Source organism: Oncorhynchus clarkii, unplaced genomic scaffold, assembly GCF_045791955.1.
Source record: "Oncorhynchus clarkii lewisi isolate Uvic-CL-2024 unplaced genomic scaffold, UVic_Ocla_1.0 unplaced_contig_13759_pilon_pilon, whole genome shotgun sequence".
Taxonomy (NCBI): Eukaryota; Metazoa; Chordata; class Actinopteri; order Salmoniformes; family Salmonidae; genus Oncorhynchus; species Oncorhynchus clarkii.
In genome coordinates, this window is record NW_027258091.1 from 82,501 (window position 1) to 108,859 (window position 26,359).

The 26,359-nt window shown below is 46.3% G+C and overlaps 2 protein-coding genes across 3 annotated transcripts in view; one reads left to right on the top strand and one right to left on the bottom strand.

Annotated features, from left to right (window-relative positions):
* Nucleotides 1–9,909, top strand: part of LOC139395349 (neuronal acetylcholine receptor subunit alpha-7-like) — a 79,670-nt gene extending 69,761 nt beyond the window's left edge. For both annotated transcript variants that reach the window (XM_071142916.1, XM_071142917.1), the window contains 5 exons: nt 1–34; nt 1,696–1,890; nt 5,044–5,130; nt 6,442–6,551; nt 9,019–9,909. The exon at nt 1–34 is cut by the window's left edge and continues 134 nt beyond it. In XM_071142916.1, coding sequence (XP_070999017.1) covers nt 1–34; nt 1,696–1,890; nt 5,044–5,130; nt 6,442–6,551; nt 9,019–9,714 — 1,122 coding nt within the window. In that variant the 3' untranslated portion in view covers nt 9,715–9,909. The remainder of the gene's footprint in view (nt 35–1,695; nt 1,891–5,043; nt 5,131–6,441; nt 6,552–9,018) is intronic.
* A 9,948-nt stretch (nt 9,910–19,857) lies between these two features.
* The window catches only part of LOC139395347 (dynein axonemal heavy chain 6-like), a gene marked incomplete at its 5' end in the record, with an annotated part of 42,884 nt that continues 36,382 nt past the window's right edge, over nt 19,858–26,359 (bottom strand). The window contains 4 exon segments of the mRNA XM_071142915.1: nt 19,858–20,197; nt 21,397–21,619; nt 23,458–23,609; nt 26,220–26,292. Coding sequence (XP_070999016.1) covers nt 20,094–20,197; nt 21,397–21,619; nt 23,458–23,609; nt 26,220–26,292 — 552 coding nt within the window.

The following is a 26,359-nucleotide window of genomic DNA, read 5'->3' on the forward strand; positions in this document are numbered from 1 at the left end:
TCATACATCCCCAACGGAGAGTGGGATCTCGTGGGTAAGAGACTTAAGGAGTGTCGCCCTGGAACTCTCTGGAGGAAATCAGAGTCAGTGGTCAACACTCCTCCTGGTGAGCTACTGGGAGTGCAGGCTTTTGTTCCAGACCTGTCCACCACTAAGCAGACTGCATCGCTCTAGTCAAATCGAATCAATCTTTATTTATAGTGCACATTCCATACAATGTGGATTACACATTCTGTGCTTACAGTAGATCTCTGACAGAATGCAGCCCTGTTTTAGGAGGTGTCTGCGTCCCATGTCTCTCTGATCCTGAGTGTTCTGGCCCCTGGGCTAGACAGACAATTATTGAGCCCGGTGTTACGCCTCTTATCCTGCTGCCTGATTTATTCTGTTTCAGTTCCTGGTCCCCTGGGCTAGACAGCCAATCAATGTCCAGCTCATACACCCAGTACGCAGCTGGCTGTATGTAACCAGGGGGTGTGAGGTGACAGCTGGCCCAGGAAAGGCTCACTAGATTGGGGCACAGCCAGCCAGGCAGGCTCAGCTCCAGAAACAGCCCTGGTGCCTCTGCCAGAAAAGGTGCAATCCTGGGGCCCTGTTTAGAGTTTAGCGATAGGACCCTTGGTTACGGTCCTATACACACACATGTATGGACACAGACACACACAAACGGTTTTCAGATGCTAGGTTTTAATCAGTTAAAAGAACAATACTTCATTTGGAGTGATGAGTCTGAAATCCTCAAACTCACTAACCAATCAGTGCTCTGCTAGATGTCCTACAATGATTAAAGCCCATCAGAGTGATTGAACCATTTAAATTTCTCCTTGACACCCCCCCCCCCCCCCCACACACACACACACACACACACAGAGACCATTGTGCAATATTAATGCGTGGGAATTAGATGTACATTACGGAGAGTGAGGCAGGAGACACTACAGAATCCACACGCGGAGGACAAGGTGCATGAGGAGATTCATCTCAACATGAATCTGATATTTAGTTTGGGGTCATTTGGAAAAGGGGACGTTTTCAGACAGTTTGTGAAGGTCATTTCTGCCTCCAGCATACCTTGTCACGCTGTCTTTCAGTTTTACCTTATCAGGAAGTTGTGTGATATGAAGTCTAAAGGTCATCTCACAATGCCAGACTCTGCAGAATGCTGGAAATCAGGGATTCATCTTAAATCTGATGGAGGTGTTCATATGTTCTGTAATCGTTATGTCCATCTAACCTGCCCCCCCCCCCTCCTCCTCCCAAGTGTCCCAGTGAAGCATAACGAGCTGTATTATGACTGCTGTAAGGAGCCCTAACCTGCCCCCCCCCCTCCTCCCAGGTGTCCCAGTGAAGCATAACGAGCTGTATTATGACTGCTGTAAGGAGCCCTAACCTGCCCCCCCCCTCCTCCCAGGTGTCCCAGTGAAGCATAACGAGCTGTATTATGACTGCTGTAAGGAGCCCTAACCTGCCCCCCCCCCCTCTAAGGTGTCCCAGTGAAGCGTAACGAGCTGTATTATGACTGCTGTAAGGAGCCCTAACCCCCCCCTCCCAGGTGTCCCAGTGAAGCATAACGAGCTGTATTATGACTGCTGTAAGGAGCCCTAATCTCCCCCCTCCTCCCAGGTGTCCCAGTGAAGTGTAACGAGCTGTATTATGACTGCTGTAAGGAGCCCTAACCTCCCCCCCTCCTCCCAGGTGTCCCAGTGAAGCGTAACGAGCTGTACTATGACTGCTGTAAGGAGCCCTACCCTGACGTCACCTTCACTGTCACCATGAGGAGGAGAACGCTGTACTACGGTCTCAACCTGCTCATCCCCTGTGTCCTCATCTCTGGCCTGGCCCTGCTGGTCTTCCTGCTGCCTGCAGACTCTGGAGAGAAGATCTCCCTGGGTGAGAGGAGGGGTCCACACACAGGACAGGAATGTACACAGGCACAGACACACGCAGAGACACACGCAGAGACACACGCAGAGACACACGCAGAGACACACGCAGAGACACACGCAGAGACACACGCAGACACACACGCAGACACACAGAGACACACACACCTCATTCTGTGAGGACACTGTGGGTGCATGGTACACTAATCCTTTAATTTTCCTTCCTTTATGCTAATTCTGATATTATGCTTTGAATAAGGCTTTATGTCAACCAGTAATCTAATAAGGCTTTATGTCAACCAGTATTCTAATAAGGCTTTATGTCAACCAGTATTCTAATGAGGCTTTATGTCAACCAGTACTCTAATAAGGCTTTATGTCAACCAGTATTCTAATAAGGCTTTATGTCAACCAGTACTCTAATAAGGCTTTATGTCAACCAGTATTCTAATAAGGCTTTATGTCAACCAGTATTCTAATAAGGCTTTATGTCAACCAGTATTCTAATAAGGCTTTATGTCAACCAGTATTCTAATAAGGCTTTATGTCAACCAGTATTCTAATAAGGCTTTATGGTTGAAAGACATGAAAGCTATAATTCTGCGTGACTGAGTGTCTGACTAACTGACCTCACCATATCTTGGTTAAAAGACATGAAAGCTGTGATTCCTCTGAGAGTAGAGGTGAGCTGTAGCTGTTCTTTATGTTCTCCTCTCTATGTCCCTTATCCCTCTCTACCCCCATCCATCTCTCCCTCTCTACCCCCACCCTTCTCTCTCTCTACCCCCATCCATCTCTCCCTCTCTACCCCCACCCTTCTCCCTCTCTACCCCCACCCATCTCTCCCTCTCTACCCCCACCCTTCTCCCTCTCTACCCCCACCCTTCTCTCCCTCTCTACCCCCACCCATCTCTCCCTCTCTACCCCCACCCTTCTCTCTCTCTCTACTCCAACCCCCCTCCCTCTCTACCTCCACCCTTCTCTCTCTCTCTCTACTCCAACCCACCTCCCTCTCTACCTCCACCCTTCTCTCTCCCTCTCTACTCCAACCCCCCTCCCTCTCTACTCCAACCCCCCTCCCTCTCTACCCCCACCCATCTCTCCCTCTCTACCCCCCTCCCTCTCTACTCCAACCCCCCTCCCTCTCTACCCCCACCCTTCTCTCCCTCTCTACTCCAACCCCCCTCCCTCTCTACTTCAACCCCCCTCTCTCTCTACCTCCACCCTTCTCTCCCTCTCTACTCCAACCCCCCTCCCTCTCTACTCCAACCCCCCTCCCTCTCTACTCCAACCCCCCTCCCTCTCTACTCCAACCCCCCTCCCTCTCTACCTCCACCCTTCTCTCCCTCTCTACTCCAACCCCCCTCCCTCTCTACTCCAACCCCCCTCCCTCTCTACTCCAACCCCCCTCCCTCTCTACTCCAACCCCCCTCCCTCTCTACTCCAACCCCCCTCCCTCTCTACTCCAACCCCCCTCCCTCTCTACCTCCACCCTTCTCTCCCTCTCTACTCCAACCCCACTCCCTCTCTACTCCAACCCCCCCCCCCCTCCCTTAATCTATTTTATGAGAATTTGTAAGATTCTTGTTTGTATAAAATAGACGGAGTCTATTCAATAATAGATAAAATAATTTATTCTCGGAGCGCACTGCCACGTTACCACGAGCAACAGTTTATATACAATAACATGACGTCATTTCATTGCTTCTAGAATGAATCTCCTCCTCTCGACCGAGACAAAGGAACTTTAAAAGTTCATTCTGAGTTCATTCTGACCCACTAGCACATACACAGGACACACAACACAACTGAGTTCATTCTGACCCACTAGCACATACACAGGACACACAACACAACTGAGTTCATTCTGACCCACTAGCACACACACAGGACACACAACACAACTGAGTTCATTCTGACCCACTAGCACATACACAGGACACACAACACAACTGAGTTCATTCTGACCCACTAGCACATACACAGGACACACAACACAACTGAGTTCATTCTGACCCACTAGCACACACACAGGACACACAACACAACTGAGTTCATTCTGACCCACTAGCACACACACAGGACACACAACATAACTGAGTTCATTCTGACCCACTAGCACATACACAGGACACACAACACAACTGAGTTCATTCTGACCCACTAGCACACACACAGGACACACAACACAACTGAGTTCATTCTGACCCACTAGCACACACACAGGACACACAACACAACTGAGTTCATTCTGACCCACTAGCACACACACAGGACACACAACACAACTGAGTTCATTCTGACCCACTAGCACATACACAGGACACACAACACAACTGAGTTCATTCTGACCCACTAGCACACACACAGGACACACAACACAACTGAGTTCATTCTGACCCACTAGCACATACACAGGACACACAACACAACTGAGTTCATTCTGACCCACTAGCACACACACAGGACACACAACACAACTGAATTAACTCTTGACCCCTCACCATTATCGATCACCACTCAGCTGACAGTTCTAGTTAACAGAAAACCTAGGAATGCACTCACTGCCTTATCTAAAACACCTCAGAGCTCAGTTTCATCGGTTCAACCATAGTCTAAAGACCTTTTCTGCTTACTTAAAAACCCTCACTCCTAATCTCCTCCAACCTGGCTGGTATTTATTTAAATGTAATTACCCCCTGTTTCAGGCTCCACAATCCCTTCTTATGAACTCATATTGTTCATCAGATATAATAAAACAGAGTATAAGTTTACTTAGCTACAGTTCTATTTAAAATTAGGATATTGTTTATTCATTTATTCATAATATTCCTAACACCCTCTCTACCTCTACCCTTCTCTCTCTCTCTACCCCCACCCATCTCTCCCTCTCTACCCCCTCCCTCTCTCCCCTAACCCCCCTCCCTCTCTCCCCCAACCTCCCTCCCTCTCTACCCCCATCCATCTCTCCCGCTCTCCCCCCTCCCTCTCTACCCCCACCCATCTCTCCCTCTCTCCCCCCTCCCTCTCTCCCCCAACCTCCCTCCCTCTCTACCCCCATCCATCTCTCCCGCTCTCCCCCCTCCCTCTCTCCCCCAACCTCCCTCCCTCTCTACCCCCATCCATCTCTCCCGCTCTCCCCCCTCCCTCTCTCCCCCAGGTATCACTGTGTTGCTGTCTCTGACTGTCTTCATGTTGCTGGTAGCAGAAATCATGCCGGCTACGTCAGACTCTGTTCCTCTCATCGGTAAAGTATTGATCCTCTATTGACTCATCAGTGATTTATTAAGGTTTGCAGAAGCACTATTGTATTTTACATGATTACGCTCATACAAGTTGTGAATTGATTGGTGGTTCAATATCATCACTAGATACCAAGCTAAATCATGAAACCAATTCAAACTCATGTGTTCCTTCTTTAGGCCTGTTTGCTATGCCCATATTTCTTGCAGTGGAGGCTGGTGAAGGGAGGATGACTCATAACAATGGCAGAACTGGAGTGAATGGAACAGTATCAAACAGGTGTTTTGGATCCCATTCCATTCCACTCCTCCCCAGACGTTGTTATGAGCTGTCCTCCCCTCAGCAGCCTCCACTGCTTTCTTGGAAAGTTGACCACACACAGTGAAGTATAGAATAGCCAGTCATAAACCCAGTGAAAAACCCCACGACCAAACATCTAACTAATAGGGTTTCCACACGACACACCTCATTCTTATCACAGCACTGAGGTCTTCTGTTTTCCCTTCTAGCAGCCAATGTTTACCTCAGGCTTTAATCAGCTAGACAGGAGAGGTGTAGAAGGAACTGCGTGACTGCTTCCCAAATGGCTCCCTATTCCCTATTTAGTGCACTACTGGTCAAAAGTAGTGCACCATGTAGGGAATAGGGTGCCAGTACATGATTGATGGAAGGAATCAATAGCCAGGAAAGAGAGGAGACGTTGATAGAATGAAGAGCTCAGAGGGCTGACAGGGTGTTAGGGATGTTACCACCTCAGGCAGACAGGTGGTTACTGTTCTCATCTCCTGCTAAAATGCCTCTCTCTCTTAATCTCTCTCTCTCTTAATCTATCTCTCTCTTAATCTCTCTCTCTCTATCTCTCTCTCTCTCTTAATCTCTCTCTCTATCTCTCTCTCTCTCTTTATCCTTCTTTTTCCCTATTTCTACCTCTCTTTGTCTTTCTCTCTCTCCTCTTTCCATCTCATTCTCTCTCTCTCTCTCTCTCACCTTGTTCTATTCCTCTTGTTCTCTTTCTCTCTCTATCCTGAAGCAGGGGATAACCTGTTAATCACCTGTTTAAAATACCTCTCTCTTTTCTAACTTTCCTCATCCATCTCTTTCTAGTGTTCTATCATCTATATCTCTATGTTCCTGCCCAGTACTTTCCAGTGTTCTATCATCTAGATCTCTATGTTCCTGCCCAGTATTCTATAATCTATATCTCTGTTTCTGCCCAGTACTTTCCAGTATTCTATTATTTATATTTCTATGTGTTCCAGCCCACTACAATGATTTCTAATATTGATATCTATAATCTAAATGTCTGTTGTTGCAGGCCAGTATTTTTCCTTCGCCATGATGATCGTGGGTCTCTCTCTCGTCGTCACGGTTCTCGTTCTACAGTTCCACCATCACGACCCTCACGGGGTAAAGATGCCTAAATGGGTAGGTAACCACGGTTACATTACATTTTCCCGTTAACCTCTTTGTGTCATGTCCTCTTTAACTGACACCTTCAGTCGTAGACTAGTTCCGGTTCATGTCTGCCGTGGAAAATACATTGCAGTTGTCTTAGTGGTCCTTGCCTCTGGTTGTGATTGAGTAGAGGAGTTGTAGATGTCGTAGAGCAGTTCAAGCTAAGTTTGTTTGTCATTCGTGTGACTTCACCAACTCTGATCCTGTAGTTCCACAGTGTGCACAAGGAGATGGTGTCCACAACACCTTAGACTAATCTTAGAGTGTCTTCAGTTCCTCCCCAAAGTGGGAGTTGTCAGAGGAAGGGGAGGAGTGATAATGTAAGAGCAACAACACAGTCAAATCCTGTCAAATCCAGAAAACCACAAATACATGTTACCCCAGGACACGTCACAAGAATGAAAGAGTAACACAAGTACCAGATCACGCCAAGTTCTTCGCTAGACAGCTCATTGCTCATTGACTAGGCCGATGTCATCTCATCTCACATCTTAAAGTGTCAGTCCACTTCCATCCAATATTCACACGATCCTGTAGAGCGTTGGAGCACAGAGTGGATGAAGCTCAAAGTCATAGAGACGGCTCATTGACTAGGCCGATGTCATCGTAACATATGTCACTTCCTGAAGTGTCACTTCTGCCCTGGCAGACAAACGGTGCCTGAGGGGATGACGAGCTCTCACAGACAGGCCAGACATGTTTTAAACATCAACCATCTCTCCAGCCCCGTAGAGCCTCTCTGTCTCATAGTCTGCCGGAGTACATCTGAAGACCTGGTCTACCTCTGAATATCCTTGTATATCTGAAGACCTGGTCAACTCTGAATATCCTTGTACATCTAAAGACCTGGTCTACCTCTGTATATCCTTGTACATCTGAAGACCTGGTCTACCTCTGAATATCCTTGTACATCTAAAGACCTGGTCTACCTCTGAATATCCTTGTACATCTAAAGACCTGGTCTACCTCTGTATATCCTTGTACATCTGAAGACCTGGTCTACCTCTGAATATCCTTGTATATCTGAAGACCTGGTCTACCTCTGAATATCCTTGTACATCTGAAGACCTGGTCTACCTCTGTATATCCTTGTATATCTGAAGACCTGGTCAACTCTGAATATCCTTGTACATCTAAAGACCTGGTCTACCTCTGAATATCCTTGTATATCTGAAGACCTGGTCTACCTCTGAATATCCTTGTATATCTGAAGACCTGGTCTACCTCTGAATATCCTTGTATATCTGAAGACCTGGTCTACCTCTGAATATCCTTGTATATCTGAAGACCTGGTCTACCTCTGTATATCCTTGTATATCTGAAGACCTGGTCTACCTCTGAATATCCTTGTATATCTGAAGACCTGGTCTACCTCTGAATATCCTTGTATATCTGAAGACCTGATCTACCTCTGAATATCCTTGTATATCTGAAGACCTGGTCTACCTCTGAATATCCTTGTATATCTGAAGACCTGGTCTACCTCTGAATATCCTTGTACATCTGAAGACCTGGTCAACTCTGAATATACGTGTACATCTGAAGACCTGGTCAACTCTGAATATCCGTGTACATCTGTGCCTTAAAGTGTTATCTATGGCTGTTCTTTGTCAACAATGTAATGTGGCCATGACGTATGTGTTTATTGCTTTTTTACCGTAAATGTAAAAAGAAAAGGCAAAATGTTTAATATCAGTACAAACTGTCCCTTTTTGGGAGCTGCCACCTTTCTCTGTCTTCACCTTTCTCTCCTCTCCCCCTTTTTCTCCATCTCTCCTCCCACACTCTCTCTCTCTCCTCCCACTCTCTCTCTCTCTCTCCTCCCACTCTCTCTCTCTCTCTCCTCCCTCTCTCTCTCTCTCTCTCTCCTCCCACTCTGTCTTTCTCCTCCCACTCTTTCTCTCTCTCTCCTCCCTCTCTCTCTCCTCCCTCTCTCTCTCCTCCCACTCTGTCTCTCTCCTCCCACTCTCTCTCTCTCTCCTCCCTCTCGCTCTCTCTCTCCTCCCACTCTGTCTCTATCCTCCCACTCTCTCTCTCTCTCTCCTCCCTCTCTCTCTCCTCCCACTCTGTCTCTCTCCTCCCACTCTCTCTCTCTCCTCCCCCTCTCTCTCTCTCTCTCTCTCTCTCTCTCCTCCCACTCTGTCTCTATCCTCCCACTCTCTCTCTCTCTCTCCTCCCACTCTGTCTCTCTCTCTCTCCTCCCACTCTCTCTCTCCTCTCACTCTTTCTCTCTCTCCCCTTCCACTCTCTCTCTCTCTCTCTCCTCTCTCTCTCTCTCCTCCCACTCTCTCTCTATCTCTCTCTCTCTCTCCTCCCACTCTCTCTCTACTCCCACTCTTTCTCTCTCTCCTCCCTCTCTCTCTCTCTCTCCTCCCCCCTGCCTCCACTACCTCTCTCTCTCTCTCTCTCCTCCCCCCTGCCTCCACTACCTCTCTAGATGCGAGTCATCCTCCTCAACTGGTGTGCCTGGTTCCTCCGCATGAAGAAGCCTGGTGAGGAACGCAAGACGACCACCAGCTCCACCGTCACCGCCAACACCAATACTACCCCCAGCTCTGCCACAGGAGGCTACAAGTACTCCCACCCTCCCCTTCACCACGCCAGCACCAGCTCCATCCAGATGGGCTCCATCCCTGGGGGACAGCCCTCCAATACCTCAACCACCAACGGCAACATGAACCTGTACTTCGGCTACCACTCTGTGGGTATGGGAGGGATGGGATCCTTAGGAGGGTCTCATGATAACCCCTGCTGCCCGCCTAGCAGTGACTCTTCAGGGGTTGGGGTCTTCAGTGGAGGGGCTGGGGGTGGTAGTCAGACCACGGGGACAGGCGGAACGTGTTCCCCCAACGAGGCGCTACTCTCTGACCGGGACGCGGGGATCCTCCGGAGGTTGACGGTGGACCAGATCCCGGAGATCGGGCGGATCCTGGAGGAAGTTCATTTCATCGCCCAGAGGTTCAGGGAGCAGGACGAGGGAGAGGCGGTCTGCAGCGAGTGGAAGTTTGCGGCGGCAGTCGTGGATCGTCTTTGTCTTGTGGCGTTCACCATCTTCTCCATCATCGGCACGTTCACCATCCTCATGTCGGCGCCCAACTTCCTAGAGGCTGTGACCAAGGATTACCTCACATAATGTGGCTTTTATCTCGGCTGGCTAATTGGGCTAACGCTAATGAACACTGTAGCTAATTGGGCTAACGCTAATGAACACTGTAGCTAATTGGGCTAACGCTAATGAACACTGTAGCTAATTGGCTAACGCTAACTAGCGCTTTAGCTATAATACTAAACAATATAAACTGTAGCTAACCGCCTCTACTCTGTGAAGCCACTGTGGGAGCCACCTCCCACAGTTTTGAGATAAAATAATCTCTAAAGTTATGACTATTTATGACACCAGTACTTGGAACACCAATGTCTATATTTTGATAATGGGTGTGGATTATTATGGTGATATACAGTATATCTTCCATGTGGGTGTGTTTACTGTCAACATGGCTTCCGTAGCTGTAGTCGGTGCTTACCACTCGTTCAGTAACAGTACTGTCAACATGGCTTCTGTAACTTTAGTCGATGCTTACCACTCGTTCAGTAACAGTACTGTCAACATGGCTTCTGTAGCTGTAGTCGATGCTTACCACTCGTTCAGTAACAGTACTGTCAACATGGCTTCTGTAGCTCTAGTCGATGCTTACCACTCGTTCAGTAACGTTACTGTCAACATGGCTTCTGTAGCTGTAGTCGATGCTTACCACTCGTTCAGTAACAGTACTGTCAACATGGCTTCTGTAGCTCTAGTCGATGCTTACCACTCGTTCAGTAACGTTACTGTCAACATGGCTTCTGTAGCTGTAGTCGATGCTTACCACTCGTTCAGTAACAGTACTGTCAACATGGCTTCTGTAGCTCTAGTCGATGCTTACCACTCGTTCATTAACGTTACTGTCAACATGGCTTCCGTAGCTCTAGTCGATGCTTACCACTCGTTCAGTAACAGTACTGTCAACATGGCTTCCGTAGCTGTAGTCGATGCTTACCACTCGTTCAGTAACAGTACTGTCAACATGGCTTCTGTAGCTGTAGTCGATGCTTACCACTCGTTCAGTAACAGTACTGTCAACATGGCTTCTGTAGCTCTAGTCGATGCTTACCACTCATTCAGTAACAGTACTGTCAACATGGCTTCCGTAGCTCTAGTCGATGCTTACCACTCGTTCAGTAACGTTACTGTCAACATGGCTTCTGTAGCTGTAGTCGATGCTTACCACTCGTTCAGTAACAGTACTGTCAACATGGCTTCCGTAGCTCTAGTCGATGCTTACCACTCGTTCAGTAACAGTACTGTCAACATGGCTTCCGTAGCTCTAGTCGATGCTTACCACTCGTTCAGTAACGTTACTGTCAACATGGCTTCCGTAGCTGTAGTCGATGCTTACCACTCGGTCAGTAACAGTACTGTCAACATGGCTTCCGTAACTCTAGTCGATGCTTACCACTCGTTCAGTAACGTTACTGTCAACATGGCTTCTGTAGCTGTAGTCGATGCTTACCACTCGGTCAGTAACAGTACTGTCAACATGGCTTCTGTAGCTGTAGTCGATGCTTACCACTCGTTCAGTAACAGTACTGTCAACATGGCTTCTGTAGCTCTAGTCGATGCTTACCACTCGTTCAGTAACAGTACTGTCAACATGGCTTCCGTAACTCTAGTCGATGCTTACCACTCGTTCAGTAACGTTACTGTCAACATGGCTTCTGTAGCTGTAGTCGATGCTTACCACTCGTTCAGTAACAGTACTGTCAACATGGCTTCTGTAGCTGTAGTCGATGCTTACCACTCGTTCAGTAACAGTACTGTCAACATGGCTTCCGTAGCTCTAGTCGATGCTTACCACTCGTTCAGTAACAGTACTGTCAACATGGCTTCTGTAGCTGTAGTCGATGCTTACCACTCGTTCAGTAACAGTACTGTCAACATGGCTTCCGTAGCTGTAGTCGATGCTTACCACTCGTTCAGTAACAGTACTGTCAACATGGCTTCCGTAGCTGTAGTCGATGCTTACCACTCGTTCAGTAACAGTACTGTCAACATGGCTTCCGTAGCTGTAGTCGATGCTTACCACTCATTCAGTAACGGTACCTCAGTATATAGTCGGTGAGGCTTTAGTTCTTGAACAGTGTGTGAATTCACTGACACACTGTTATCCCTTTCCCTAGCCTCTTGTATAGATGACCTCATCGTATAGATGACCTCATCGACGTTCCTCTTCCCCTCTTCTTTCTCTCCCTTTTTATTGTTTTCCTTTCTTTCCACATATTTTCACTCTTTACCACCTCACCCGGTTTCACTTCTGCCCCTCTTTCACTGTTCATCTTTCCATGAATCTGTCCCCGACCCCTCCTTTCTCCCTCTGTTCCCCAGACCATCAGCCAGATCTTTCTCTACTTTCTCCTTTCACTCTTGACACTTTTCTCCCTCTCTCCCCATCCCTCCTGTCCCTCTGTCCCCAACCCCTCCTGTCCCTCTGTCCCCCATCCCTCCTCTCCCTCTGTCCCCCACCCCTCCTGTCCCTCTGTCCCCCATCGCTCCTCTCCCTCTGTCCCCCACCCCTCCTGTCCCTCTGTCCCCCATCCCTCCTCTCCCTCTGTCCCCAACCCCTCCTGTCCCTCTGTCCCCCATCCCTCCTCTCCCTCTGTCCCCCACCCCTCCTGTCCCTCTGTCCCCCATCCCTCCTCTCCCTCTGTCCCCCACCCCTCCTGACCCTCTGTCCCCCACCCCTCCTCTCCCTCTGTCCCCCACCCCTACTCTCCCTCTGTCCCCCACCCCTCCTGTCCCTCTGTCCCCATCCCTCCTGTCCCAATGCTTTTTCCCTCATCAATCTACACACAATACCCCATAATGACAAAGCAAAAACAGTTTTTTTTTATAAAATAAAATGGATATCACATTTACATAAGTGTTCAGACCCTTTACTCAGTACTTTGTTGAAGCTTGGCACACCTGTATTTGGGGAGTTTCTCCCATTCTTCTCTGCAGATCCTCTCTAGCTCTGTCAGATTGGATGGGGAGCGTCACTGCACAGCTATTTTCAGATCTCTCCAGAGATGTTTGATCGGGTTCTAGTCTGGCTCTGGCTAGGCCACTCCTGTGTCGTCTTGGCTTTATCCGCAGGGTCGTTGTCCTGTTGAAAGGTGAACCTTCGCCCAAGTCTGAGGTCCTGAGCGCTCTGGAGCAGGTTTTCATCAAGGATCTCTCTCTGTACTTTGCGCCGTTCATCGTTCCCTCGATCCTGACTAGTCTCCCTGCCACTGAAAAACATCCCCACAGCATGATGCTGCCACCACCATGCTTCACCGTAGGGATTGTACCAGGTTTCCTCCAAACGTGAGGCTTGGCATTCAGGCCAAGGAGTTACATTTTTGGTTCATCAGACCAGATAATCTTGTTTCTCATGGTCTGAGAGTCTTTAGGTGCCTTTTGGCAAACTCCAAGCAGGCTGTCATATGCCTTTTACTGAGGAGTGGCTTCTGTCTGGCCACACCATAAAGGCCTGATTGGTGGAGTGCTGCAGAGATGGTTGTCCTACTGGAAGGTTCTCCCGTCTCCACAGAGGAACTCTCAAAGCTCTCTCAGAGTGACCATCGGGTTCTTGGTCACCTACCTGACCAAGGCCCTTCTCCCCCAATTGCTCAGTTTGGCCAGGCGGCCAGCTCTAGGAAGAGCCTTGGTAGTTCCAAACGTCTTCAATTTAAGAATGATGGAGGCCCCTGTGTTCTTGGGGAACTTCAATGCTGCAAAAATGTTTTGGTACCCTTTCCCAGATCTGTGCCTCGACACAATCCTGTCTCGGAGCTTTACGGACAATTCCTTCGACCTCATGGCTTGGTTTTTGCTCTGACATGCACTGTGAACTGTGGGACCTTATATAGACAGGTGTGTGCCTTTCCAAATCATGTCCAATCAATTGAATTTACCACAGGTGGAATCCAATCAATTTGTAGAAACATCTCAAACATTTCAATGATGGTCATTGGAAACAGGAAGCACCTGAGCTCAATTTCAAGTCTCATTGAGAAGGGTCTGAATACTTATGTAAATAAGGCATTTCTTTTTTTTAATACATTTGCAAAAAAATCTAAAAAACTGTTTTTGTTTTGTTATTATGGGGTGTTGTGTGTTGATTGATGAGGAAAATGTTTTACTTCATTTATTTCAGAATAAGGCTGTAACGTAGCAAAATGTGGAAAAAGTCCAGGGGTCTGAATACTTATCGAATGCACCGTATAAGAAGTAACAGTTGTTCAGATTACATTTCACTGTGATTCCATTACAGCTCCGCTTCTCCTCCCCAGAAACCTTATTAAACGGTATCTAGCTAGAACCGCATACCGTCACTGCAGATCAGATAGGAGAATCGATGGACCCATTAACTCTCTGGTTTTCCTCTACAACCTCTCTCTCTCTAGTGGCACAGCTCTATGTTATCTGTGATGAATATGATACTCTTCGCTACCTGAGCCACTTTCCTTCAGCAGGTCAGCGTTATATTTTTGAAGCAGTATGTTTACCCGTTAGATTTGTAGCTCGTTGTCATCAATACCAGGGTATATCTAAATCTTCATGGATGTTTTTTTCAAGTAAAACTCAACACACAAAAAAAAACAAGATTAAGGGATAAAGTGACACTTAAAAAAGGTATTTTAAAATATATTTTCCTAAGAATCCCTGTGTGTTTTCCCACGGCGGATACAGACCTTTCGTAGTCCAGATTGTTTTAGTGTTGTGTTCTCTCATACTGTGTGAAATGAAACAGTCTTTCCTCATCTATCGTTAAGCAAAAGGACATGAAACCCGGATGACTGGGGGTATTATTGACAGAAAACCCGCTGATGTATACCACAATCTGTGTGTCACCTCGTCGCCGTGTCAACACAACTACAGTAAACTAACTCTCACTACTGTGATCCTCTTATCGTTAAACAGATGACATCAATCATTGAATTACAACGGTCTATTGTTCAATTGTCGTTCATGATGCTGACAGAACTCAGACTGGGCCCGCTGATTCGGACATGAGAAAAGAGGTCATTAAAACAAGACATTGGAGGAGGAAGAGGACTGGGGCTGGAGGTCCAAAGGTTTGTGGGGTCAGAGACGTCGCCTGATCCACCATCCTGACCACTGCTCTGTTTGGTCTCACCATACCCTGTAGAGAAACAGGATGTGATCTTGTAAGATCAGGGGCCCGTATCCACAAAACTCCTCAGAGTAGGAGTGCTGATCTAGGATCTGTCCATGCAACCTTATTCATTATGAATTAAAAAAGCCAAACTGAGCCTAGATCAGCACTTGTACTCTGAGACACTTTGGATATGGGCTCTGAGCCAATCAAAGACGAGGAATGCCCTAATGGGAAGACCACTGAGCTGTCGTCAGAGGTCATGTCTTTATCTGGCCAATAGTCTATCATGTTCCACATTCCCTCCCTGTGTGTGTAATCACGGTCATGCCTAGTATTGGACATACCATGCTTTGTCTTCTCCACTGTGTTAACTGATGAGTGTTTTTGCACAAAATGGCTAAAGAATATCACAAATGTTTTTGAAAATGATATCTAACTAAAATGGGACAAGTTTTGAGTTTCATACCTATGTTTGACAATATGATTAATCACATTTAAAAATAATAATAATCTTAAGTCACTCTGATGCCCCGTAGTTGGGTGTCAGCCATTTGTCACAATTGTCACGAGTGTGGTAATATCTTGTTTATGGGTGTGTCTGTGCCTCTGTGTGTGTAATGTCTCCTTAGAAACATGTACATGCATTACCAGTGTATATTATTATACAACAATAAAGAGAGAACTACGTTTTCTCCATAAGGGTTAAATCATTCAGGGCCAGGTAAATTCAGGTAAAAACCCTCGTCCCTATAGTTCTAACACAGTTCATCCAGAATCTGTCTCTGTTGCGGTGTCAGTTTACGGGGATATAATACCAATTCACTACCGGGAACTAGGGCCCAGAGTTTTCCCTGAACCTAACCTGGGAAAAACGTCCAGCTCTACGTTATGGCCCTCGATCCGTCTCTGTCTGTCTGCTGTCAGCTTCCAGATGGGGATGTGACCGGGACGTCATCAACTCATGGCCCTGGTGCAAATGGTCTTTGATTCGTGGAGGTAGTGGGGGTGTATGGAGGATGTAGTGAGGGTGTATGGAGGGTGTATGTGAGGGTGTATGGAGGGTGTAGTGAGGGTGTATGTGAGGGTGTATGGAGGGTGTAGTGAGGGTGTATGTGAGGGTGTAGTGAGGGTGTATTTCATCTGCATGGCTTTAGATCCTGCTTGACAAACACTGTCTGGGGAGCTGAATCACTTAGCAGTCTGAGGGACAATCTCTCAATGCACCTTCAAGGCATCACAGGTGGTTTCGCTCTGTTTACTCTTCAGACACACTGCTTTATTGTGTGTGTGTGTGTGTGTGTGTGTGTGTGTGTGTGTGTGTGTGTGTGTGTGTGTGTGTGTGTGTGTGTGTGTGTGTGTGTGTGTGTGTGTGTGTGTGTGTGTGTGTGTGTGTGTGTGTGTGTCCGTCCATCCGTCCGTCCGCACACCTGGAAATCCTCTTATTCCAGCAGGTCTGTTCTGTTTCTCCTCTTTACAGATTCCGTTTTCTGGGACTCTGTTGCTGCAGGAATACTAAGCTAAGATCTGTGACAGAGGCTTTGAAAATCACAACAGATCCTGCTGTGCTGTGTGCTTGCGATGTGTGCTTGCCTGTGAGAGAGATTGTGGTGTGTGTTTCTCCCAGTGTTTGTGTTTGTGCACACGTGTGTGGTTTTCTGTGTCCACAAATCAAATCAACTGTGTCCAGATGTCTATGGTAATGGATTCATGGACACAGACAGAAAGCCTTTTCCCCATCCACACCAACAGGTTTTAGATGCACTGTCTGATCCCTTTAAACAACCGACTGGACTGTCTCAATTCAACGCCAGTGCATTTCTAAAACAGCTTTTTGTTTGTTTACAAATGACAGGGACTCTAAACGTACAAAAGGTTTTGAACACATTGGAATATCCGTTGTGTTTCGCTCCAGGCTTGCAGCACAGTCTGCCAGTAACACTATTTATCATGGAGTTGAAGTCGGAAGTTGAAGTCGGAAGTTTACATACACCTTAGCCAAATATATTTAAACTCAGTTTTTCCTGACATATAATCCTAGTAAAATTCCCTGTCTTAGGTCAGTTAGGATCACCACTTTATTTTAAGAATGTGAAATGTCAGAATAATAGTAGAGAGAATGATTTATTTCAGCTTTTATTTATTTCATCACATTCCCAGTGGGCCAGAAGTTTACATACACTCAATTAGTATTTGGTAGCATTGCCTTTAAATTGTTTAACTTGGGTCAAACGTTTCAGGTAGCCTTCCACAAGCTCCCCTCAATAAGTTGGGTGAATATTGACCCATTCCTCCTGACAGAGCTAGTGTAACTGTGTCAGGTTTGTAGGCCTCCTTGCTCGCACACTCTTTATCACTTCTGCCCACACATTTTCTATAGGATTGAGGTCAGGGCTTTGTGATGGCCACTCCAATACCTTGACTTTATTGTCCTTAAGCCTTCCATAACTTTGGAAGTATGCTTGGGGTCATTGTCCATTTGGAAGACCCATTTGCAACCAAGCTTTAACTTCCTGACTGATGTCTTGAGATGTTGCTTCAATATATCCACTTAATTTTCCTCCTCATGATGCCATCTATTTTCTTCATGATGCCATCTATTTTGTGAAGTGCACCAGTCCCTCTTGCAGCAAAGCACCCCGACAACATGATGCTGCCACCCCCATGCTTCACGGTTGGGATGGTGTTCTTCGGCTTGCAAGCCTCCCCCTTTTATCTCCAAACATAACGATGGTCATTATGGCCAAACAGTTCTATTTTTGTTTCATCAGACCAGAGGACATTTCTCCAGAAAGTACGATCTTTGTCCCCATGTGCGGTTGCAAACCGTAGTCTGGCTTTTTTATGGCGGTTTTGGAGCAGTGGCTTCTTGCTTGCTGAGCAGCCTTTCAGGTTATGTCGACATAGGACTTGTTTTACTGTGGCTATAGATACTTTTGTATCTGTTTCTTCCAGCATCTTCACAAGGTCCTTTGCTGTTGTTCTGGGATTGATTTGCACTTTTCGCACCAAAGTACATTCATCTCTAGGAGACAGAATGCATTTCCTTCCTGAGCGGTATGACAGCTGCGTGGTCCCATGGTGTTTATACTTGCATACTATTGTTTGTACATATGAACGTGGTACCTTCAGGCGTTTGGAAATTGCTCCCAAGGATGAACCAGACTTGTGGAAGTCTACAATTTTGTTTGAGGTCTTGTCTGATTGTCCCATGATGTCAAGCAAAGAGGCACTGAGTTTGAAGGTAGGTCTTGAAATACATCTACAGGTACACACCTCCAATTAACTCAAATGTTGTCAATTTGCTTCTAAAGCCATGACATCATTTTCGGGAATTTTCCAAGCTGTTTAAAGGCACAGTCAACTTAGTGTATGTAAACGTCTGACCCCCTGGACTTGTGATACAGTGAATTATAAGTAAAACAAATCTGTCTATAAACAATTGTTGCAAAAATGACTTGTGTCATGCACAAAGTAGATGTCCTAACTGACTTGCCAAAACTATAGTTTGTTAACAATACATTTGTGGAGTGGTTGAAAAACGAGTTTTAATGACTCCAACCTAAGTGTATGTAAACTTCAGACTTCAACTGTACATCGCATCTATTAATTTATTACTGATGTCGTCACTTGACTCCCTACCACCATATCTGTTGAGTAGACGGCCTGCCTCTTAATACAACACGACGAGTCCAGTCATCTTCCTCTTCTCCATTACCATCGATACAGGGGACGTAACAATCAGCCGTGTATCAGACACCTCGACAGCAGCGGCCTGTCATAGCGTCCACACAGATCAGTGATCTAGATAAACCTTCCTCTTCTCCGTTAGCATCGTAGCATCGATACAGGGAACATAACAATCAGCCGTGTATCAGACACCTCGACAGCAGCGGCCTGTCATAGCGTCCACACAGATCATTGATCTAGATAAACGGCAGGCGGAGACAGGAAACAGTGAAGACCAGAGAGACTCCTCTGCACCATTTCTATCCCTCCATCTCTCTTTTTGCTCTCCTCCTCCACCTCACTCCCTGAGGGTGTGATGAACATATATAGTACCAGGCAAAAGTTTGGACATACTTACTCATTCAAGGGTTTTTCTACATTGTAGAATAATAGTGAAGACATTGCAACTATGGAATAACACAAAGAATCATGTGGTAACCAAAAAAGTGTTAAACAAATCGAAATATATTTGATATGAGATTCTTCAAAGTAGCCACCTTTTGCCTTGATGACAGTTTTGCACACTCTTGGCATTCTCTCAACCAGCTTCACCTGGAATGCTTTTCCAACAGTCTTGGAGTTCCCACATACTGAGCACTTGTTGGCTGCTTTTCAACTCATCCCAAACCATCTCAATTGGGTTGAGGTCAGGCGGTTTCCATGTTGCGTTTAGATTTTTGTTCCGTATAGATCCCTGTGTGTGCATTCTAATGTTGACATCACACTGGGTGAGTTACTGTGTTGAAATAACTTTTCAGTAACAGAGGATAAATATATGGTGTTTTTCCTCAGAGAAAAATTGAAATAGATTAAGTCAACAGTGGTTTTTAAATGCAGGAGGACAGCTTTTTGTTCGAGGTGGTTCACTATCGCAGGTGTCCCTTCAGCTGAGAAGGACATGGTTAATTTATAATGGGGGAGACACAGGACACTGAAGTACCATCTCTTACATGTGAATTAGAGTTTTACCTGACCACGCATCAGATGCATTTTACGTGATGCTCCTGGTGAATATTGACAATCTTCCTCTCCTTTCACATTGGCAGGCTACACGAGTGACTATGAAAGCACTGCAGTCTACACTTCCTGTCGACTGTGTGTGTGTGTGGGGGGGGGGGGGGGGGGGATAAAGGCATGGCGGGAGCATTTCAGACACAGGGGTGTTAATATGTTGCTACAGTTCACTGAAAGAGAAGAGAAATTGACTGAACTGAACACACCACACACAATTGAACCCGTCAAATCAAACCTGATTGGTGACATCCACATCGTTTATCAGCTGTTATTGAGGGTGTAGCGACATGCTCTTCTCCCAGGCACACAGCAAAATGCACAAACCACAACAGCACTGCTACATGGTATTTAATCAAAGCAACTCGGAAAAGAAAAGAAAAATGCCATTTTGGGCCCCCAGAATAATCCCTTCAACTGGTTAGCAGGGAGAGAGAGTACACGGTAGAATACTTCTCAATACAGACGTGAGAAACACTCACTGGTTTCCAGAAAACAAGAGTCCATAGACAATGGGCTTCATCAGTGCTGCTGGTAATGAAGGTGCAGAAGTACAGCGGTGTGTGTGTGTGTGGTGCCTGTGGGTGGGTCACTACTCGTTGAGCTGACAGAGCAGGGCTGAGGCCTTGGTGATCCAGTAGTCACTAGGCAGGCTGGACGGCAGCATCACCGTCACCACAAAGTTAGTAGAGTGGCCTGAGGGAGAGAGAGATGTACACAGGTCTGTCACTATCTGGACATGATGCAGAGAACCAGAGAACACACAGGTCTGTCACTATCTGGACATGATGCAGAGAACACACAGGTCTGTCACTATCTGGACATGATGCAGAGAACACACAGGTCTGTCACTATCTGGCCATGATGCAGAGAACACACAGGTCTGTCACTATCTGGCCATGATGCAGAGAACACACAGGTCTGTCACTATCTGGACATGATGCAGAGAACACACAGGTCTGTCACTATCTGGACATGATGTAGAGAACACACAGGTCTGTCACTATCTGGACATGATGTAGAGAACACACAGGTCTGTCACTATCTGGACATGATGTAGAGAACACACAGGTCTGTCACTATCTGGACATGATGTAGAGAACACACAGGTCTGTCACTATCTGGACATGATGTAGAGAACACACAGGTCTGTCACTATCTGGACATGATGCAGAGAACACACAGGTCTGTCACTATCTGAACATGATGCAGAGGACCAGAGAACACACAGGTCTGTCACTATCTGGACATGATGCAGAGGACCAGAGAACACACAGGTCTGTCACTATCTTGACATGATGCAGAGGACCAGAGAACACACAGGTCTGTCACTATCTGGACATGATGCAGAGGACCAGAGAACACACAGGTCTGTCACTATCTGGACATGATGCAGAGGACCAGAGAACACACAGGTCTGTCACTATCTGGACATGATGCAGAGGACCAGAGAACACACAGATCTGTCACTATCTGGACATGATGCAGAGGACCAGAGAACACACAGGTCTGGCACCTACTACCATACCCCGTTCAAAAGCACCTAAATCTTTAGTCTTGCCCATTGAGACAATTGAGACATGGATTGTGTATGTGTGATACTCAGAGGGTGAATGGAAGACAACAGATTGAAGTGCCTGAATGGGGTATGGTAGTAGGTGTCAGGCTCACTGGTTTGCGTCAAGAACTGCAGCGCTGCTGGGTTTTTCACACTCAACAGTTTCCTGTGTGTAACAAGAATGGTCCACCACCCAAAGGACATCCAGACAACTTGACACAACTGTGGGAAGCATTGGAGTCAACATGGGCCAGTATCCCTGTGGAACGCTTTCAACACCTTGTAGAGTCCATGTCCTGAGAAACTGTGAAACTGAATATTAGGTAGGTGTCCTTACCTGTAGTAGACAAAGTCCCAGCCCGAGCTGAGGTCTTGTACAGCGGAGCCTGGTAGAGAGACGGATCAGGGTCATAGTTCTGCTGGGGTTCGAAGTGCACCACGGGAAGCATGGCGTTCATCACCCGCGGCAACGCATCCTCCATCACCATGTCGACGTCGTCCCAGCGACTGGCGTCCATGAACATCCCGTGCACCAGCACGCCGTCGTTGATGGCGGGTAGCTATGGAGACAGAGTGGTACTGTAGTTACCATAATGTCATATTATGATACATTGTGATTAGAGGCCTGGGTTTTGGACAATCATGTCACATGACCTGGTGTTGAACTTTTAGTTAAAGCTTCATCGTCCAGCACTATCCTCAGACAGTTGTTTTCATTTTAGGTCTAATTCTCATTTCTGGACCAGGCTTTAAATAAAGGTTTAAATCTAGGTCATGTGACATGGTCCAGAACACAGGGTCCTAATAATGGTCCAGACACGGTTCTTAAACCTCTCCAGGAACCTGACATGGTGGTCCAGAACACAGGGTCCTAATAATGATCCAGATACGGTTCTAAAACCTCTCCAGGAACCTGACATGGTAGTCCAGAACACAGGGTCCCTAATAATGGTCCAGATACCTCTCCAGGAACCTGACATGGTAGTCCAGAACACAGGGTCCCTAATAATGATCCAGATACGGTTCTAAAACCTCTCCAGGAACCTGACATGGTAGTCCAGAACACAGGGTCCCTAATAATGGTCCAGATACCTCTCCAGGAACCTGACATGGTAGTCCAGAACACAGGGTCCCTAATAATGATCCAGATACGGTTCTAAAACCTCTCCAGGAACCTGACATGGTAGTCCAGAACACAGGGTCCCTAATAATGATCCAGATACGGTTCTAAAACCTCTCCAGGAACCTGACATGGTAGTCCAGAACACAGGGTCCCTAATAATGGTCCAGATACCTCTCCAGGAACCTGACATGGTAGTCCAGAACACAGGGTCCCTAATAATGATCCAGATACGGTTCTAAAACCTCTCCAGGAACCTGACATGGTAGTCCAGAACACAGGGTCCCTAATAATGGTCCAGATACCTCTCCAGGAACCTGACATGGTAGTCCAGAACACAGGGTCCCTAATAATGATCCAGATACGGTTCTAAAACCTCTCCAGGAACCTGACATGGTAGTCCAGAACACAGGGTCCCTAATAATGATCCAGATACGGTTCTAAAACCTCTCCAGGAACCTGACATGGTAGTCCAGAACACAGGGTCCCTAATAATGGTCCAGATACCTCTCCAGGAACCTGACATGGTAGTCCAGAACACAGGGTCCCTAATAATGATCCAGATACGGTTCTAAAACCTCTCCAGGAACCTGACATGGTAGTCCAGAACACAGGGTCCCTAATAAAGATCCAGATACGGTTCTAAAATCTCTCCAGGAACCTGACATGGTAGTCCAGAACACAGGGTCCCTAATAATGGTCCAGATACCTCTCCAGGAACCTGACATGGTAGTCCAGAACACAGGGTCCCTAATAATGATCCAGATACGGTTCTAAAACCTCTCCAGGAACCTGACATGGTAGTCCAGAACACAGGGTCCCTAATAATGGTCCAGATACGGTTCTAAAACCTCTCCAGGAACCTGACATGGTAGTCCAGAACACAGGGTCCATAATAAAGATCCAGATACGGTTCTAAAACCTCTCCAGGAACCTGACATGGTAGTCCAGAACACAGGGTCCCTAATAATGATCCAGATACGGTTCTAAAACCTCTCCAGGAACCTGACATGGTAGTCCAGAACACAGGGTCCCTAATAAAGATCCAGATACGGTTCTAAACCTCTCCAGGAACCTGACGAGTTGACTAATTCACTGATGACCTCTAAACATCCCACAGAGGTCAACGTGTGTTGGAGTCATTTCTATCAGCGAGTAGCTTAGCTCCTTCATGTTTTTACAGAGTCAGACTGTGCTTTGGAGGCAGGATGCAGTAAACTCCTTCCTGCCCTCAGGGCAACCAGTCTAAATATGTCCCTCCCCCCTCCCTGTAGCTACCTCAGAGTCCATGTCCAGCTCGCCCCCGGCCGGTAGGGTCTTCAGCGCCTCGCTCACGGCCCCCTGGTCTAGGTAGACCGGCAACACGTTGAAACGAAAGTTGAGCTCGTCGATGGGGAGGTTATAGGTCCGGGCGTGGTTCTGTAGCGCCCCTACAGGACAGGAGGGGGAACAGCACAACAGCGTTTCAACATCTCAGTAACTGGACTATAACCCAGTTTGGTGCTCTACTTTGGACGGATCCCAGGCCTGTTCAACAATAACAGGATTTATAAATATACAGCACCTCTCTCAAACCCAACAACATACTATATCAGTGGTCACCAACCGGTCCATCTCCCAGGCATCTCTAGTCCATCGCCAAACATCTCTGTAAATAACCCAACAACATACTATATCAGTGGTCACCAACCGGTCCATCTCCCAGGCATCTCTAGTCCATCGTTAAACATCTCTGTAAATAACCCAACAACATACTACATCAGTGGTCACCAACCGGTCCATCTCCCAGGCATCTCTAGTCCATCGCAAAACATCTCTGTAAATAACCCAACAACATACTATATCAGTGGTCACCAACCGGTCCATCTCCCAGGCATCTCTAGTCCATCGCCAAACATTTCTGTAAATAACCCAACAACATACTATATCAGTGGTCACCAACCAGTCCATCTCCCAGGCATCTCTAGTCCATCGTTAAACATCTCTGTAAATAACCCAACAACATACTATATCAGTGGTCACCAACCGGTCCATCTCCCAGGCATCTCTAGTCCATCGCCAAACATTCTGTAAATAACCCAACAACATACTATATCAGTGGTCACCAACCGGTCCATCTCCCAGGCATCTCTAGTCCATCGCCAAACATCTCTGTAAATAACCCAACAACATACTATATCAGTGGTCACCAATCGGTCCATCTCCCAGGCATCTCTAGTCCATCGCCAAACATCTCTGTAAATAACCCAACAACATACTATATCAGTGGTCACCAACCGGTCCATCTCCCAGGCATCTCTAGTCCATGGCCAAACATCTCTGTAAATAACCCAACAACATACTATATCAGTGGTCACCAACCGGTCCATCTCCCAGGCATCTCTAGTCCATCGCCAAACATCTCTGTAAATAACCCAACGATAAAGCCTTGTGTTCCTAGTTTTTCTATTAGTCTCTGTTGGTGGTAGATGCAGCCCATTCAGCTGCCCTGCGCTCCAGGTATGTGACTGAAGGTACAAACTCTGCCGTCCCGGTGGGCCTGGAGAGGAAATCAAGTGCACTATGCCACCGCTGGCCAATCAGATGCTCAGATGACCATGTTTGCAGTGACGTAGCAGGCAATGAAAGAAAGCTACGGCAAAATTGATACAGTGAGACTTCAAAACGTTTAAAACCCTGACTAGAGAGAGACTGTCAACGAATACAGCAAAGAGATGCTGTGTATATGAGTGAGTTCATGTTAAGGTCTTACTCAGCACTGTCAACACTTTGTATTCAACACTTCTATAACCCATAAAATGTGCGTTCTTCCTATTTCCCCTCAGCGCTACAACAAGCAGTGCACCTGTAATCAATGAGGAGGAAAGTGTATAGGTAGGCTGGCGTTGTTGTTATTATTAGCGGCTTGGGTCTTTTTTAATATCAAGGAATATTTCACTTTCTCTGTTCATAGGACTAACAACATGAATTTGTGCATGAGGCAGAAATACTGCGACTCGAGTTTGGCCGTCAGCTGGAAGACGGTGTCCCTTTTTGGTCGGGGTCAGTCTGCTGCTCTCTCCCTCCGCTGAGACTGACCATCAGCCCAGTAAAATAAAAAGCTAATTATTTAAATGTATGCTCACTCAGCTGTGCCTCACAAGTAATACAACAATGGATCTATTACCGGTGTGATCATATAGTCCACCTGAAATTCTGAAATATATATATATTTTTTAAATGTCCTGAACAACAATGCATTGGCAGGTAAATTCAAGCAAAGCCAGTATGTGGTGACAATGTATTGGGCCTGTAGTTTACTGCACAAACCTCATTGCTACAGAGCTGTTTTTAATTGGTTCATGTTTCTTACATTGTTGAAGTCATGGTAATAAAAACTCATAGCGGTAGATCTCAGCATGTATTTTGATTCAAAGTGATCTTGACTCAGAAAAGGTTGGTGACCACAGTACTATATGAAGTAGACTACAATGTTGAAGAGAACAGACTTTTGACTAGAGTACAGCATATTGAATAGACGACATCATATTGAATAAAGAACAGAATATTGAATATTCTTTTGCTACATAATATTGAATAGGGAACAAAATATTGAATATTTATTTGCTACATAATATTGAATATAGAGCAGCATATTGAATATTTAATAGACTACATAATATTGACTAGAGTACAGCATATTGAATATTTAATAGAGTACAGCAAATTGAATATTTAATAGACTACATAATATTGACTAGAACAGAACACAGAGGAGATGGTGTGTACTGACCAGTGATATTTAATACTACATAATATTGACTAGAGAACAGAACACAGAGGAGATGGTGTGTACTGACCAGTGATATTTAATACTACATAATATTGACTAGAGAACAGAACACAGAGGAGATGGTGTGTACTGACCAGTGATATTTAATACTACATAATATTGACTAGAGAACAGAACACAGAGGAGATGGTGTGTACTGACCAGTGATATTTAATACTACATAATATTGACTAGAGAACAGAACACAGAGGAGACGGTGTGTACTGACCAGTGAGGAAGCCCTGAGGGAAGAAAAGTCCAGAGATCCAGAAGGATTTGGGCTGACCCCGTGTGATCCAGTTCTACACAAACACACAGACAGAGAGGAAGTTGGTTTCCCTGCATGAACACACACACACACGAAGCAGA